This window comes from Anas acuta, chromosome 10, assembly GCF_963932015.1.
Source record: "Anas acuta chromosome 10, bAnaAcu1.1, whole genome shotgun sequence".
NCBI lineage: Eukaryota > Metazoa > Chordata > Aves > Anseriformes > Anatidae > Anas > Anas acuta.
The window spans coordinates 11,154,941-11,170,632 of NC_088988.1; the positions used below are offsets into that span (position 1 = coordinate 11,154,941).

At 55.9% G+C, this 15,692-nt stretch overlaps 2 protein-coding genes across 3 annotated transcripts; one reads left to right on the plus strand and one right to left on the minus strand.

Moving 5' to 3' along the window:
• Positions 1–41: 41 nt before the first annotated feature.
• ADGRG3 (adhesion G protein-coupled receptor G3) lies at positions 42–6,969 on the plus strand. 2 transcript variants are annotated; one of them, XM_068693388.1, is made up of 14 exons: positions 42–932; positions 1,470–1,499; positions 1,574–1,736; positions 1,832–1,946; positions 2,442–2,582; positions 2,702–2,824; positions 2,898–2,937; positions 3,374–3,474; positions 3,963–4,075; positions 4,321–4,613; positions 4,900–4,993; positions 5,517–5,803; positions 6,072–6,209; positions 6,495–6,969. In XM_068693388.1, exons 1-13 carry the CDS (start codon positions 884–886, stop codon positions 6,185–6,187), a joined length of 1,665 nt encoding a protein of 554 aa, XP_068549489.1. In that variant the 5' UTR covers positions 42–883; the 3' UTR covers positions 6,188–6,209; positions 6,495–6,969. The 2 variants fall into 2 exon arrangements, with proteins under 2 accessions (XP_068549489.1, XP_068549488.1); XM_068693387.1 differs by having other exon boundaries at positions 6,072–6,968.
• Positions 6,970–7,680: 711 nt separating this feature from the next.
• LOC137862029 (uromodulin-like) lies at positions 7,681–14,448 on the minus strand. Its single transcript, XM_068693662.1, has 9 exons — positions 14,345–14,448; positions 13,065–13,131; positions 12,368–12,535; positions 11,426–11,631; positions 10,580–10,740; positions 9,798–10,043; positions 9,030–9,189; positions 8,518–8,662; positions 7,681–7,820 (listed from the first exon to the last, which is right to left on the minus strand). The coding sequence occupies exons 1-9, from the start codon at positions 14,345–14,347 to the stop codon at positions 7,720–7,722; spliced, it is 1,257 nt and encodes a 418-aa protein (XP_068549763.1). The 5' UTR covers positions 14,348–14,448; the 3' UTR covers positions 7,681–7,719.
• Between the last annotated feature and the right edge of the window lie 1,244 nt (positions 14,449–15,692).

Genomic DNA, 15,692 nt, shown 5'->3' on the forward strand with positions numbered 1-15,692 from the left:
CCCCCAGGGAAGGACTCAGTTTTTCTCCGTGCTGAATTTCTGCAGCTCAACAAGGCTCTGCACACCAGCATGGCCCACACCATCCTGCTGAGCAGAGACCAATAACTGTTCCCAACAGAGCACCAGGAGCCTGGTGCTGTTGGCTTTAGGGTGACAGCAGCGGGTCTCAGGGCTCAGGAAGCGTTTGCAGTCTCTGGTGACTGTCACCATGCAGCACAAAGGAAGGTGTTTCTCTGCTGGGCTGTGGGCAGGCTTCCCTTCCCTGTGCAGCCCTGCCAGCTCAGGTCAATGCTCAGTGATGTGCCCAAGCTCCTCTTTGCATAGAGCAGTGCTGGGAAGAGGAACCACCATGGCCAGCTGAGCAACAGTACCAAGGCACTGCAGTGAGCATTGGCTAAGCAGTAGGAGGGCCACGTGAATATGGACCTGGAGTTTTGCTTATGTCCCTTGTGTCACTCTTGTTCCTACCTGCAAGCTCGGGTGCACCTGGGCTTAGGCATGTGAGCATCATGCCCATGGGTGGCACAGGAGCCCTAGGCTTGGCTGGCAGCGGGGATGCCCCAACACATCACTCACCGTTCTGGGCTGAGGGGTCATCAGCACAATGGGGCTGGGCAGGATAGGCTGAGAAGGGAAAGAAAAATAGAGCCTGGAGTTCACTGGGGAGGCGAAGCAGCTGTAACCGTCAGCACTATTTCAGTGAGCTTGAGGTGGAAAGTTACCGGCCAACCCACAGAAAGGGACAAGGGGATTGCAGAAAGGAAATGAGTACGTGGCTGTAGCCTCAGGAGAAGCTGTGAGCCCTGGGGGAGCCTGCGGAAGGGCAGTGCCTTGGGACAGGAGCAGAGCAGCCCTGGGGTGGCTGGGATACCTGCAAAGCAGCATGAAGCACATGCACCTGGACACAGTCCTACTGCTCCTGCTGCTTTCTGGTGAGTAGTGGGTGAGGGGGAGGGGAGGGAGAAGGTCACCTCTATATGTGTCCTGGGGGAAAGCTGTGACCCAGAGACCACGGTGGTGTTTCACCCCAGACGCAATGAATGAAGTGTGGACAGTCCCAGACAGAGTTAGTCCTGGAATGTGAAGAGCTGGGAGAAAAAAATGTGAGAAAGAAGAGGGTGAGGGGTTTTCCCCTACAGCCTCCTCTCTGCCGTATAGCAACAGGGCTGAGCCCTGTGCCACAGACAGGGCTTCTGTGCTGATCTGGATGGGTCCTGGTATCTAGAATGGTGCCCGCAGCCTGGGATCCCTCCTGTGAGGCTCCCAGGTGGGGTGGCTGTACTGGCACATCAAGGCAGATGCATTGCCTTTGCAGCTACCAGCTCCCACATTCGTCGTCACGTTTTGAAGCCTGGCACGCCTTTAATAGCACAAGAGAGGGCAGTCAGGGAGCCTCCGAGTGTGCTCATTTCAGACTGGCACCCATCTCCATGCAGGGTGGGGGGCTGACACTGGGTTTTGCTCCCCAGACGCCGCGCGAGGCCAGGACAGCTGTGCCGGTGAGACCCCAGCCCACCTAGCCCCAACTGCCCCCATGCTGCTGCTGCCGGGGCCTCACCACCCCCTCCTGCAGCACTGCAGCGGGGGGATGGGTTCGAAGAATGCTGCGACATCACGGTGGAGCCAGAGGAGAGGAACGAGGCCCCCGGCCTGCCCCTGAACCTGCCCCGCCGCTGCATGGAGCTGCGCCGCTCCACACACCCTGCCTGCCGCTGCCTGCAGGCACGCTGGCTCAGGTAGTGGCTCAGGTAGTGGCACCGCAGGGCCCCGGAGCTGCTCGGGGCAGTGCCCTGCTGTGCCCTGGTGCCTCACGGCCCTGCCTGCCCCCCAGGTTAGTGCAGAGGGCAGGGCCAACATTGAACGGCACGGACGGGCTGCGGGCACTGCACCTGAACGTCAGCAGAGACCTGGCCCACGACCTCCTCTTCTCCTTCTCCCCAGATCAGGTGAGGGGTGACCGCTGCCATCTGGGGTCCCACGCTGCGGGCTGGGCCTTGGCGCATTTCTTCCACCCCACGCTTGCAGTTGCTTCCTGGACCTGCAGCAGCTCCAGCATCCCGTGCTGAGCAGGCCCTGGGCTAGCTGGGTGCGCTGTGGAAGAGCCTTGCCTCTTTGGCCATCACTCCCCAGGGAGCTGGCCCAGAGGAAAATGTCAGATTGCGTGCCTCCTGCCCGTCCTAAGGTGCTCTCATGGCTTAAACATGCCAGGGGACCACGTCCCACAGGGTGACAGCAGGCTGGGACTCCCCCTGGGGTCTGCCCTTGGGTCTGCCCCTTGGCTGTTGAGCATTGGTGAGAAGGCTCTGCCCTCGGGCTCCTGGCAGTTTTGCTCGGTAAAACCCACCTGAGCAGGGCTGAATTTGTGCCTGGAGCAAGGCTGGTGGGTCCTGAGAGCAGTGATGTGGCCAAGTGGTCCCCCAGACCACTGCTCCTTGCTGCAGGGCCCCATGACAATCAGCTCGGTGGAGGAGGGGACAGCAGGCAAAATCCGTCTCCCTCGGGAGATATTCCAGTCCCTGGGCAGCCAGGCAGCACATGTGGTGGTGACAGTCCTCGACATCCAGCAGCTCGGCATGTTCAAGGTATGAGCTCTCTGTCATTCCCAGCCCTGTGCCAGCCACCAGCATGTGCTGCTGGCTGCACCATGAGGCTGTGAGGAACCGTGCTGCCAGCTCAGCTCAGCCAGTGCTGCCCCAAACAGGAGGACAACCAGGTGGGGCAGGTCTTGGATGACACTGTGGTGGGCATTGTTGTGGAGGATATGGACATCTCTGGGCTGCAGGACCCTGTGCGTCTCACTTTCGCCCACCGGCAGCTGCCCCCTGTAAGCTGGATGTGCCCTCCCTCTCCCTGTCTGTCCACTGAGGCACAGGCTCACACCACTCTCCCCTTTGCAGACTGTCACCCCGCTGTGTGTCTTCTGGGATCCCAACCAAGGTATTGGTCTTGCTGGGGTCAGGAGCAGGGCTCTGGTGCAGCGGGGTGGGAGAAAGTTGGCGGGAGGTGGCACTGGGTACTCCTGCAGAGCTGCCAAAAGCCTCTGGCCAGGGCGTGAAGGGTCCAGTACCGTGTCGGGTCCCCACTGCTGTGTAGAGTCAGCTGGGAATGCTGAGGGCTTTGTGCTGGGAATGCTCTGTCGCTGGGACATGGCCCTAGCACTCTGCTCCTGCTGGGCAGGGGTGCCACAGTGCTATCAGACAATCCATGGCACGCTGTGTGCCATGCTGTTAGCCTCCATCCTCCCACCTCCTTCCCACCAAGAAGCACTGCAGCTCCCCCACCTGTGCTTGAGGGTCTCTGTGGGATGGGATGGAGGGCTTGGCTGGAGGATGCTTGCCTGGTGCTCACTGCTGTCACCCTGTGCTGGTTGCAGGGCAGGCAGGGGGCTGGAACACCACAGGATGTGTCACAGTGCCTGGGGACAAGCAGACAGACTGTTCCTGCAACCATCTCACCTTCTTCACCCTCCTCCTGGTGACAACCCCATTCCCTACAGCTCCTGCTTTTACCCTGGCTATGCTGCCAGCCCATCCCTCACCTACTTGGTCCCTCAAGTGTCACCACTAGCTGCACAGAGACAGTCATTTCTGCTCCCAGGCAAGCCCAGGCCTTTCTTAAAAAGAACCTCAGCCCTGGCTTCATGCCCTAGAAGGCGGGAGCATATCAGTAGGGGATGTAAAGGGTGGACTCGGCCTGACTCTGGGAGCACTGAAACTCAGGGTCCCTTCCCTCATCTTGTGCCCACACCTCGAGAGAGGTTGCATCTCCTCAGACCCACTCCCACCTCCACTCTCCCTGGAGAAACACCTGAGGGCTCTGGGCTTGTGAGGTCCTGCAGCACCTCACCGGGAGTTCTCCTCCTGTGCTGCAGGACCCCATGCAGCCCTGTGGTTCTCGCAGCTGTAGCTAGGTTTTCTAGGTTGGTTTGGGCCCATCTGACCCAGGGTGCACATGTTTGGCAGAACCCGGCTCTGAACAGGTTCATGGCACAGACGGTGGTGCCTGTGGCCAGTACCAGCTGTGGGGTGGCTGTGGCTTTCTCCATCCTCACCATTGCCTTCTATATTTTCTTAAGGTAGGGTGTGCCAGTGGCTCCATGGACCCTGGCTGGGTTTGGGGGTGGGAGGGACACGGGCAGTCCCAGGCCTGGTGTATCTCCATGAAGCCTCTGGGGTAAGGGGTGACCCCCAGGTTGGGGCTGGGGCCAGGGGATGCTCCTCTCCCCTGACACTGGCAGTGCCTGCTGTGACCCTCCCCACGGTGTGTGGGTTCCCTCTGTCCCCCTCAGCTGTGCCCCCGGCCTTTTCTGCTCCCTTCCAGGTGCAACTACCAGCAATTCAGGTCTGAGGAGAGCCTCCGCACCAACCTGGGGCTTCACATGAACCTGGTCAGCAGCCTGCTGCTGCTCAACCTGGCTTTCCTGCTCAACAGTGGGGTCTCCAGCAGGGCCATGCCAGGGCTGTGCAGTGCCCTGGGGGGGCTCACTCACTACTGCCTGCTCTGCTGCTTCACCTGGACTGCGCTGGAAGGCTGCCATCTCTACCTTCTCTTCGTCAAGGTCCTTGGCACCTACATACACCACTACCTGGCAAAGCTGTGCCTCGTCGGATGGGGTGAGCACTGGTTGCTGGGCCACCCCAGAGGGCAAGGGGGTGAGTGGGTTACAGCCAGCGGGGACAGGGCTCTGTGGTGACAGAGAGAGTAAGCCCCCATCCAGGCTCAGCACAGTGAGTGGCGTTGCCCATGGGAGTTCAGGGCAGCTCCTACAGGCACCATCTCCTGATGACCCCATGATCTGCTGGGGTCTTCCTTCCCACCCCTGCTCTCCCCAGCCCAGGCACTGTAAGTGACCCCCTTGCCTCCCCAGCCTACCCCACAATGGTCTCCTTTGTTCTTCAGGCTTCCCTGCTCTGGTGGTGGCTGTGGCAGGAGCCATTGGCAGCTATGGAGCATACAACATTCGGACGACGGACCACCAGACTGTAGTCCACCTGTGCGTGGCATGGCCTCACACCACTGCCCACAGGGGTTGGGAGGCCCTTCGGCACAGGGAACAGTGACCTTGTCCTGCTGGGAGTGCAGCTGTGTGGTTTTTGTGTCCATCCTGTTCAGCTTTGCACAACGCTTCCTCTTTCCTAATCTTGTTTAAAACTGAGCTGTGGTAACAGTCGTGCAACAGCACTCTGGCCACAGGCACCCAGTACTGGGAATGCACAGCCACAGATGGAACCTTAGGGTGGGCAGGAGCAGCTGGGCAGTCTCGCCAAGCCTCCTTAGTCATGCCCACAGGTCTCCAGGACACAAAGGATGTCCCAGGTCCACCTGGAGTTTCCCTGGGCTTCCTCTCCCTCTGCCCTGCTGTCCCCCATGCTTCATCCTGGCCTTGGAAAAAATCTCACTAGCAATGAGGGCATCTCCAAACAAGTCCTCTGGAGGACATGGGGGGCTCTTGTGGGTGCTGCCATGGAGGTGGGGGTAGCAGATCTGCTGGAGACATTGCAGTTGTTTCATTTCAGGTGCTGGATCAATTCTGAACACGTCCTTGTCCACTACATCACGAACTGTGGCTATTTCGGCCTTGTCTTCCTCTTCAACACAGTCATCTTCGGGGTGGTAGCCTGGAAGAACTGCCACCTGTGGAGCACTGGAATGGTGCAGGGGCACTGCAAAGCCTGGAGGGTGGCCCTGGCAGTTGTGGGGCTTTTCTGCCTGCTGGGAGTCACCTGGGCGCTGACATTCCTCAGCTATGGCAGCTCCTCAGTGCTTATGCTCTACCTCTCTGCCATCCTGAACTCCCTCCAAGGTCAGAGACAGCTTGAAGCTCAAGCGTGCTGGCTCCCAGGGCTGGGCTGGGAAGACATGGGAGGCAAGAGCAAGCTTGGCAGTGGTTGACTGGGGTCCCAAGGCACTGGCACTGTCTGGCACCATTGTGCCCTTCCCTTTAGCAGGGAGCAGAGTGACCCCACCAATGGGTCCCAGCCGCCAGTGCTGTGCGGTGCAGAGGTTGGAGAAGCACCCAGAGGAGCCCCTCCTGCTGCCAGTGCTGAGTATCCTTCTTCCTTCCCCTGCAGGCCTCTTCATCTTCATCTGGCTGGTTGTCCTCTACTACCCAAAGATGGAGGAGACCACAAGCTCCCTCTCCCACATCACGAAGAACGACAGAACCATGGCTGTGTCGCAGGGATAGCTGCTGGCTGGACTTCCTCCCGGTGAGCACACTTGCTGCCCGCAAGCTTCCAGCCTGAAGGACACAGCTCCCCATGGAGGACAAGCACCCCAGCTGACCAGTGTGGTCCTGGCCCTCACCAATACCTCAGTTTATCCTTCATTGTGTTTGATCCACCCCAGCAGGACTTTTTGCTTTGTCCTTTTGCTCCTGGGGGCCTGCCTTGGGCAGCACACAGCACCTTGGTGCAAGGAATCCTAACACCGCCCTTCTGCCAAAGTCCCTGCAGGCTTCATGGCCTCAGAAGTGCTCTGATCTTGTTCCCCAGGGACTCTTGCTGTGGCCCATGAGCAGCTACTTTCATCCTGGATGGGGCCATGCTGATCTTTGCCCATCATTCCCAGCAGAAGATGGACTGGGGCACTGGACCAGCCCAGGGGTGGGTTTTCCTGCTGTACCCGGACTCTGCAGACCCCGTGAGGGTCAGGTCTAAGAATTAGCAAAAGAGGTTAATCTGCCAAGCATCTTTACAATACGGCCTCTCCAAATGAACCTGGGAGAATTCTTCAGTCAGTGGATCTGCTGCGCTTGTCTCCTGCAGAACACTGCAGCTAGTAGCGATTTCCATGAGGACACCACACTTCGGCCCACTGGGCACGAGGGTGCTGCACCCCCATACCCTCAGCCAGCTGTGGCTGCTCCCCAAGCTGCGCTGTCCCCTCCATGCTGTATTACATCTGTGTGTGCAAGTCAGCACCCGTCATCTTGTCCAATCCACTTCTGTTTTTGCATTAAAACTTTGCTAGCTGTCTAAGCACTATGGATTTAGTCTTTGATGTTTTAAAGTCAACAATATTTATTGTTTTATTCATTTTAGGGATGTATAAGTGACCTAAAATCTTTCCAGCAATTTGCTGTCATTCAGAAGGAAGAGAGATCTGTATATGCACATACACATGCATGCTGTGACACCAAGAACTACACAAAGTCCAGTTCTGGTGGGCAAAGAGCTCTCTCTCCGTACATGCCTGTGTGACTCATCCTGGGGAGGAGAAAAGCAGAAACCTTTTTCCTCTCCACTGAAGGTTTCCAGTAATTTGTTCTCTATAGATGGGACCATTTTAGAAACACCACGTTCTCCTGCTCTGTGCAGTGATGCCTGCCCCTTCCAAAGCCAACCCAGAGTAAGAAAGTCTGTGAAAAAAAAATCTTGTGGCTCTATTTGCTCTCTAGGCTAAGCCTGCAGGCAGGGTTTGCTGGGTTGCTGGATTCTGAAGAGCCCAACAGCATGCCCTAGCTCCCAGGAGCCAGACCCCATGAGGCACCTCATCTCATCCCCCTGGAGCAGCCCCTGCATCTCAGCTTTCCTGGGTACTTGTTTCACTGTGGGCCAGGAGGGGATGAGAAGGTCCAAGGGATATGACAGGGAATAGAAATGTTCTGATGTGGCTTATCCTTTGAGCACCATTTGAATCTCCTTCACCAGAACCCCTGTAAAGATGCAGGCCAGAGTCTCTCTGCTACTGCTATGTTTATTTGGAAACAGCCATTTTCTACAGTGTCCGCCTCCTCATGCTGACAGTTGCAGCAGCCACGGCAAACACACCAAGCACACACAGCAGGATGAGGCCTCCAGGGAGCCACAGGTTGGGTTCTGCCAAAGAGAGGAAAGGTTGGTTACAGGTCTGGCTCTCCTCAGCCGGCCATGGCTTCTGGCATGGTTCCTACAGGCTAGTGGGATGTGTTTGGGTGCAGAAGGCAAGCAGAAGAAGAGCCTATTGCCTGTAAAGGGCAAGAACCACCAGAGCTGGGATACTGTGGATCCCTGAGGGCACTAACAGGACTTGGTCACCACCACCAGCCTCACCTGGGGCCTCCACCCACCCAGGGTTTCCATTTAAAATCATGCCTGGACTTCATGCTTGCTCCAAGCCATACTGTCAGCAGGTTTCTCCCCAGCCCTTTTTCTGGACTGCTGCTTAGATCTCTTAGATTGACCCTGGTACACAGACAGACCCTGACTTGCTGGGTTGATTCAGAGCCTACCACTGTGAAAACCCAGCCTTCCTCACCTTGGGTACTATACCTACAGCCTCCTGGCTCTTAGATCCTTCCAGCCCCACTTCTCTGTTCAGCTTGACCTGTGCCTTCTATGGGAACCCCTTACACAGAGCTAACCCCTGTGCTGGTGTGACTTCTGGAGCACGCCACGTGTGGATGTGATACTTGAAAAGCTCCACGGTACTATGCAGGGCAGTGATTTTAGAAGCCCTTTGTAATAATGTGACATTACCCAGACAGTGGCAAGGGTCTGAGAACTGCTCCTGTCCTCCCAGGAGCATCATACGTACCCTGCACGTCCTGGTGGTCAGCTCTGGAGTGATGGCTCTCTGCTTCCAAGGAAGGAGCAGCCAGCAGGTGGATGGGCCCATAGGAGACAATCTTATTGTAGTCATCCGCCAGCGCCCGCTTGCTCCTCCAGTGTCTGGGGCATTGCTGCCAACAAAGCCAAGAGAAAGGAGGTGGGCCCAGAGGGCAGGAGAGCAGTGCAACCCACAGGGCAAAGAGGAAGAGCTGTCCTGATACTCTGTCCCGTCAAGCTCCTAGAGCATGGGAAAGGAGGTGGTTCTGAAAGAACCTTAGCCTGCTTCTCCCCAAGTCCTAGTGTAAAAGTCTCCTTCTGCAGATACCCAGCAGGTGGAAAAGAAGACAGAAAGGAGCTCTTTGGTGGGTTCAAATTCCTCTAACTCCAGTTCAGGGCCCTGAGGTGAGACCCTGGCACTGGACAGCATGCTAAGGCACCTGAAACCAGAGCAGAGCCCTTTCCACAAACAGCGGGCCCTGCATGGCCGAGAAAGCTCACCTTGGCACAGGGCTCAGGACTGTCGGGGAGACACAGCCGGACACGGCAGTGCAGGAACACCTCGGAGTACCCCACAAACTGAAACATCTGGAAGCTGAACTTGGCTGTAGTGCTCTCTCCTATGGCATTCAGGTATGTCACGGTCTCGTCATGGGGACACCTGGGACATGGGGACATGATGGATGAGTCAGCAGGCAGAAAAGAAGGGAGTACATCCTGGCCTGGGACACCAGCAGGGACACGGGGACCAGGCACAGCCACCAGGCAGAACTGGACATCATCATTTTTGTCTGGGTGCCTGTAGGGATGCGTTCCCTTAGCACTGTGTATCATGCCCAGCCCAGGCTGGAGCTCCCACCAGTGCAGGAGCTGTTTCATATCTGGCTCTGTGGGGCCATCACCACTGGGCAAAGTGGGAGTGAGCCTGGTTGTGGTCTACATCCCAGACATCCACGTTACCAACTTTAGCTTGGCCACAGCCACCTTTCTGCATATCAAAGGCTGCCCGCATCCCTCCTTGCCCTTTGCCTCCCCAGCCAGCCAGGAGTGATGCTGGACATCCTGAAGTTAGATGAGGGTTAGAAGAGCGTGTGGGAGGGCTAAATTCAGAGCAGTCTGAGAGCTCATCAGGCCTGGGAAGCATTTAATGGTGTCACTGCTCACAGCTCCCTCACAAACAACCTGTCCTCAGCAGCCCACAAAGACGGGCAACTGTGCTCATGGTGCCTGTGGCACAGAGACTGGGAGTGCTAGGGTAACGCTGCTCACCCCTGCTCAATGAGCTCATGCCGCACATCCTGGTAGGGATCTGAACTTGGTGTGGCCCAGCAGTCCTCAACACTCAGGAGGAAGTATCGGAGCTGATGCTGTCCTTCTATCTTCAGCATGGCATAGAGTGTGTCTGTGATGGGGACAGCTGTGTTCGGCGGGTGATAGGGCTGGAGGTAGGAGGGAGTCTTGTACAGCCGCATGCTGACATTGAAGTGCCCTTCTTTGACCACGAACTGCACCAGCCTGAGAGGAGAGGAAAGCTCATGAGCACAGCAAGAAGGTAGGAGCTCAGTCAGGCCTGCAGTGCTGGCACAGGTTCCTCCAGGTTCATGACCCTGGGCATTCTCCCACTCTCAAGTACAGCCTTGCTGAGAGTTGGGCTCGTCCACCTGCACTATGTGCAGACAGGGGCAAGGGCAGCTCCACAGTGTGTGCAGAGCTCTGGGGGTTCCCACAGACACGCTGGTCAGTGAGGGCTAGAAGGCCACCCACAGGTTCCAACCTGCACCTCCACAGTGAGCGTGTTCCAGTGCCCACTTTATTTTTTGGAGAATAGCAGAAAGGTAGATTCTACATGCCCCTGTCCCAAGCCCAAACATTATCTTGAAAAACTATGTATGGGTCCTCTCTGGGCAGAGAGAGAGGCACCCTGATGTGATATTGTTCTCAGTGCTCTCTGGTGGCTCCGCAGGGCTTTTGCAAACCATCTCATTAAAGGCAGCTATTTTCCCACAAGCTCGAATACACCGTCAGCAGCAAGGTGAGAAGGAACCACTCACTTGTCAACAGCGGTGAGAGCAAAGGGCACTTTCACCACCTGCTCATAGGCATAGACGCAGGAGAAATGCACCTCCAGTTGAAAACTCCGGGAGATCACATTCCCGTGAACTTCTCGCTCTGACTCGATGACGTTCGCGTATGACACATGGGAGCGGTTTTGCTGGAATGACACAGAAACAACGTGTCCAGACCATGCCTCAGTCCATACACAGAGCTCAGCAACTCAGCTGTAGCTGTTTGAGGCCATCAGGCTTCAAATCCCGTGTCCAGGGGCTACTGGCAGCCACCACCAGAGGAGGCAGGAGGCAGCACACAGACCAGAGGTGATAGCCCTCCTGTGCAGGACAGAGGTGGATCACCAGTTCCTCAGCACCCTCACTGGTCCATGAGAACCCTGGGGACCCTGCCCAGGCACAAAGCAGCCCATGGCCTCTGGGGACAGTGGCTGTGTCAAACCCATCTCCTGGCTAGTGACAGATCCCACCAGTACAGTGCATTTCTAAAGAATAAAGTGATGTACCAAGGGGTTACAGCCAGGACTGCAGAGATCAGAAGTTCATGCCAGAAAGCGGAAGCCTGTTATCAGCTCCTAAAGAATACACTGAGACTTCCATGCTCTGCTGAACATGACAAGATGTGCTGCCAGCAGTGGTTTGGTGGAGGCAGAAGAGCTTTCTGATAGCGCCTCCCCCACCCCCAGAGAAGCCTTTCAAGGGGAAAGAGAACTTCACAGTGCCAGATACAAAAGGAAAAGTCTCCATGGCTTTCTCCTGCTGTCCCCACTCAGCATGTCTGTTCCTCTCATGGCTTCAAAACTATGCAAAGAATCTGTGCTGGATCCTCACCTGAATTATTGATCCACAGGCAGTGTGATTTTCACCTGTGAGAGTGGCTGCAAAAAACCGCTCGCCCTCTTCTTCCCTTTCTGAAACCTTGCATGCCTGGTTCTTCAAGTGGACAAGTTCCAGGGGGATTTTCAAGAGTTCAAACACCTCCTTCCTCACCATCATCTTCATGTGCTCTTCCTCGCAGGCCAATTTTAGTACAACATCTGGGGGAAAAAGCCATCTGCAATAGCAATAAGAGGCCTGAGGGAGCCCTAGGTCAGCCTTGGAATGGCACAGTCCCACTGAGCTCAGCAAACCCTCACCCCAGCTTTGTGGGAGGCTGCTGGTAGGGGTCTTCAGAGACATTGGGCAAAAGCTAGAGACAAACCTTTGGAAATGCACAGAAGTTAACAAGTAGTTTTCTGATAGTTGCCTGACACCTGCACAAGTCCACAGCTGCTGATACTCTGAACGGACACAGTCCTCAAACTCAAGACACCACAGGCAGATGTCATGGGTCTGGTCCCTTCAGGTGAGTCATCTACAGAATTGCTGCAGTCTGCCAAGGTAACCAGGCTGCAACAGCGATCCTCTATTTCAGATGAACAAGGCACAGTTTTGGCCAGTGTCTGGAAGGAGCCTGCACTGTAGCTGTGCTGGAGTCTGTGTGGCTGCGAGGCAGCTGTGCTCTGCAGTATGCCTTGCTGCCCTGATAGGGCTACACCACAGCAAAGGTTTCTTTCTTACAGGAATTAAGTCTGTTGGGGAGGAAGGAAATGGTGACTGGGTCTTTTATCAAACTGTAGTCAGGACAGGGTGGCAGAGGTGGGGGGATGCACCCAAACCAAGAGCTGGGAGGTACTCCTGGGGTCCACAGTGGTAACACCAGCGCACCCTGCTTGTCACCCTTCTCTTTGGTGCCTGTGGGCAGACTGGGCTCACCAGCACCCCCAACCCTACCTTGGCACAACGCCCCCGTGAAGCCAGGTTTGCAGCTGCAAATGGGTCTGTCCTCCACCATCTGGCACTCCCCCTGGTGTTGGCATGGATTCAGCAGGCAGGTGTCTGAGTTCCTCTTGGGACGCAGGGCAAAACCTTCCCTCAAGCTGTGAGGGCTCACCAGCTCACCTGCAGCGAAGGCAACACAAGCAAGCTGAATGCTGTAACATTTGCCCTACGAGAGACACAAAAGTGAATTTGCCCCACTGCTCTCAAGGGCTGAGATTCTCACTCAGAGCAAAAGCAGGGACCCTGCGACCATGCCACCAAATCTCAGGAAAAAGCTGCTGCCTTGGCACGCCTGCGAGGATGTGATCAAGAGCACGGAAGACCTCCCCAGAATGGACATAATCTGGATTGGAGCTCAGAAGGTAGCATCAGCTAACATGGAGAGTGCTGGCACATCACAGCATCTGTGCCTATCTCCATAGGTTATATACCATATGTGGCTGGGATGGAGAGTCTGAAGTTTCTGCCTGTTTTGACAGCTCTTATATGCCAGTTCATGCCCTCCTGAGCATTGCTCCCTCATCCCCCTTTAGCAGCTTTCAGCAGTCCCTGTATGAGGAACCTGAACACAGATCAGGTGAGGCTTCCACCTCCCCTTTCCATACTACCTGTCTGTGACCCAGCAGGGACAGTACACAATGAGACTCACTCTTGTTGCCTTCACAGCCAGCCAGGCATAGGGCAGAGACCAGCAGCAAATGTGTCACAGTCCCTTCCTGTAAAAACAAGCAGGCTCTGGGTAACTAAGGTTTTCAGCATGCTCACTGGCAATGTTTGCAATCATTCAGAAAAAGCCAACCCTCAAGCATGGGTATGATAATTTTGGCACTGTATTTTCTCCAAAAACTACAGGTTCAATGGTATGAAGTAATTTCCTATCCCAAGGGGCAAAATCAGCAATCCCATCCCAACCCAGAATAATGCAATGGCCAGCTACTGTCCTGAATTTAGGTAGCATACAGCTGAACCCAAAAGGGATAGTCCAGAAAGAAGGGGTGGGAGTAACAAGATCTCAGACAGCAGGGATGTGCTGGCAATGATGAAGGCATATTTCAGCATGAACAGGCACTCTGAGTAAAACCGCACAGCTGAGGCATCAGTCCAAGCTCCCAACAGAGAAAAGGAATCTCTCTCTTCCCACTCCAGCCATAGCTTTCATTTGAACAGTTAGGATTTGCAAAAGCATCTTTGCCTTTCTGGTAGCCTATATCCACAACAATGGAGACAATGGGATTAAAAAAAACAAAAACAAACACAACCTTGAACACAACTAAAATTTATGTCATGAAGCCACAGATAAAGTCAGTCTCCCCCACCAGGCCAGATAACATGTTTCTTTAGAGAAATTAATGGCATGGTGTTGGATGAGTCTCAGACATTGGAGTCTCATCACAGCCATGGATATGGGTCCCTTGGGGCTAGTGGCTCTGACGTGCTGCTGCCCTGCTCACTGCACATGCCCTCAGAACAAGGCAAAGTAAGGCCAAAAGCTCCACTGTGGTCTGGCAGCAAATCATATATTTCCTCAGCCTTACGCTGAGCAGCTGTGACCACCAGAAGTCTGTGCAAGGAGGGTTTATTCCCAGCCGTGCTCCTCACTCACTGCAGCAGAGCAGAGATGGTTCGCAAAGCACCAATTCTACAAAACCCTGGGCATGCAGAGCCCCATCCGCTGTGGGGGCATGGCTCCCGTGGCACAATCCCCGAGCTCCAGTGGAAAACTGGTCCCTGCTGCTGCCAGGGCCATACTGCTGGCAGATACTGGCTTGTTCCCAGCTCAGTATGACAACCCTGGCAAACCTGGGAAGCTCTGCCCTCTGCTTCTGTGAAACAGGAGGTGCCTCCGCTTGCAAAGCCCCCTCCTGGAAGAGCCACCCATGGCTGCAGCAGCCTCAATGCAAAGCTCTCACCTGTTCTCATCCCACTCACCATTGTCAGACCACTCCAAGCTCATCTACACACAGCAGGCTGGATCCTCCTTGCCCTTCCTGCTGCCAGCTTTATATCACCTCCTAGCAGCTCATCCTCTCCCCCCCACAAACATGCTGCCTCTGTGATTGCACAAGAGCCAGATTACCACCGGTCAGCAGCGGGCCGGGAAGAAAGGGCTCTCCAAAAGTGCGTCCTCCAGCATGGCCCTTCCGATTAGCTCAGGGCTGGTGAATGATGATGACCCAATTCACAGCCTTGATGGGACCCCAAGCGGGAACAGCGTCTGCAACAACCCTGCATCAGTAACATCCCCAGCAGTCTGGGGTTTTATGCATCCAACTGCTTTTGTCATACCTGCTTTTGACTCAGCAGTAACAACAGATACCACAGTGGTACACGCAAAGGCCAAGTAACTGTGTGTACTGAATACACATGGTTTCACACCCACATAAACACATTTGCTTTTGCTGATTTTCAGTGACTTCTGAAATCTCAGATATGGTGATGCTGTGATAGACACGAGGATAGGGACTTGATTCTACCACGCTCTGCCACTTTGGGAAGTGAATCTTCTCTGCTTTACATCAGGTATTTTACAAAGCAGCAAAGCAGGACTGATGTTTGCAACGAGAAGCAAAGTCAGCACAGCCCTCGGGCTTCAAGAGCAACAAAAGCATGGGTGAGGAATATTTGTTGTGTTTTCAAACAGCTGCACCCGTGAGTGTATGAGCGTAAGGGCAGCCCCGTAGTCGAGTTCCACAGCTCCCAGGCTGCTTCCTGGGCAGGAGGGGGGATCTGCCTTGACACCAGCTCCAGCGGGGCTGTGTGGGGAGGTTTGCAGGTGAAGCCTGGAGCACCTGAGGGAGCTGTGAAACTCAGGTGGGCAGCCCTGTGCGGGGTGGGGTAGGCTCTGGGCTAGGCCCTGGAGGAGGCCGCAGGCCCTGCCGAAGCTGCCTGGGTGCGTGAGCGTTGCCATGGAGCGCTCGCGGCACAGCGGCGGCGGCAGCGGCGGTGAGGCGGTGGAGGGCAGGGGCGTGGGGCTGAAGGGGCTGTGGGGACGGGACCCCGCTGGGCGGTGGGTGACTGGGGAGCAGCGCTGGGCCCCAGGATACCCCTTCCCCCCCTCCTTGCACCCGTTGCAAGGTCTGTGCCTCCATCGCGCTGCCTGCTGCCCAGCAGGTCAGCCTGACCGCAGGGAGGGGAAATAAACAGCCCCCAAAAGTCCCTGAAATGTAAATAGGCAATACAAGCAGCACTCCGGCCTTGGAGGCCACTCTGCTGCTGATGCAGCTGCTCAGCACAGCGCTGGCGTGGGCTGGGTGCCCCCCTCCATGCAGCACCGCCC

What these genes read in the sequence shown, in the direction of transcription:
- ADGRG3 (XM_068693388.1), top strand. Translation starts at nt 884, where the DNA reads ATGAAGCACATGCACCTGGACACAGTCCTACTGCTCCTGCTGCTTTCT. An exon ending in AGGCCAGGACAGCTGTGCCG is followed by an intron (nt 1,500 to 1,573) that starts GTGAGACCCCAG and finishes CCCCTCCTGCAG; the next exon opens with CACTGCAGCGGGGGGATGGG. An exon ending in CTTCTGGGATCCCAACCAAG is followed by an intron (nt 2,938 to 3,373) that starts GTATTGGTCTTG and finishes TGCTGGTTGCAG; the next exon opens with GGCAGGCAGGGGGCTGGAAC.
- LOC137862029 (XM_068693662.1), bottom strand. An exon ending in CACGGGGGCGTTGTGCCAAG is followed by an intron (nt 11,632 to 12,367) that starts GTAGGGTTGGGG and finishes TTTTTCCCCCAG; the next exon opens with ATGTTGTACTAAAATTGGCC. An exon ending in GCTCTCACCGCTGTTGACAA is followed by an intron (nt 10,044 to 10,579) that starts GTGAGTGGTTCC and finishes CTCTCCTCTCAG; the next exon opens with GCTGGTGCAGTTCGTGGTCA.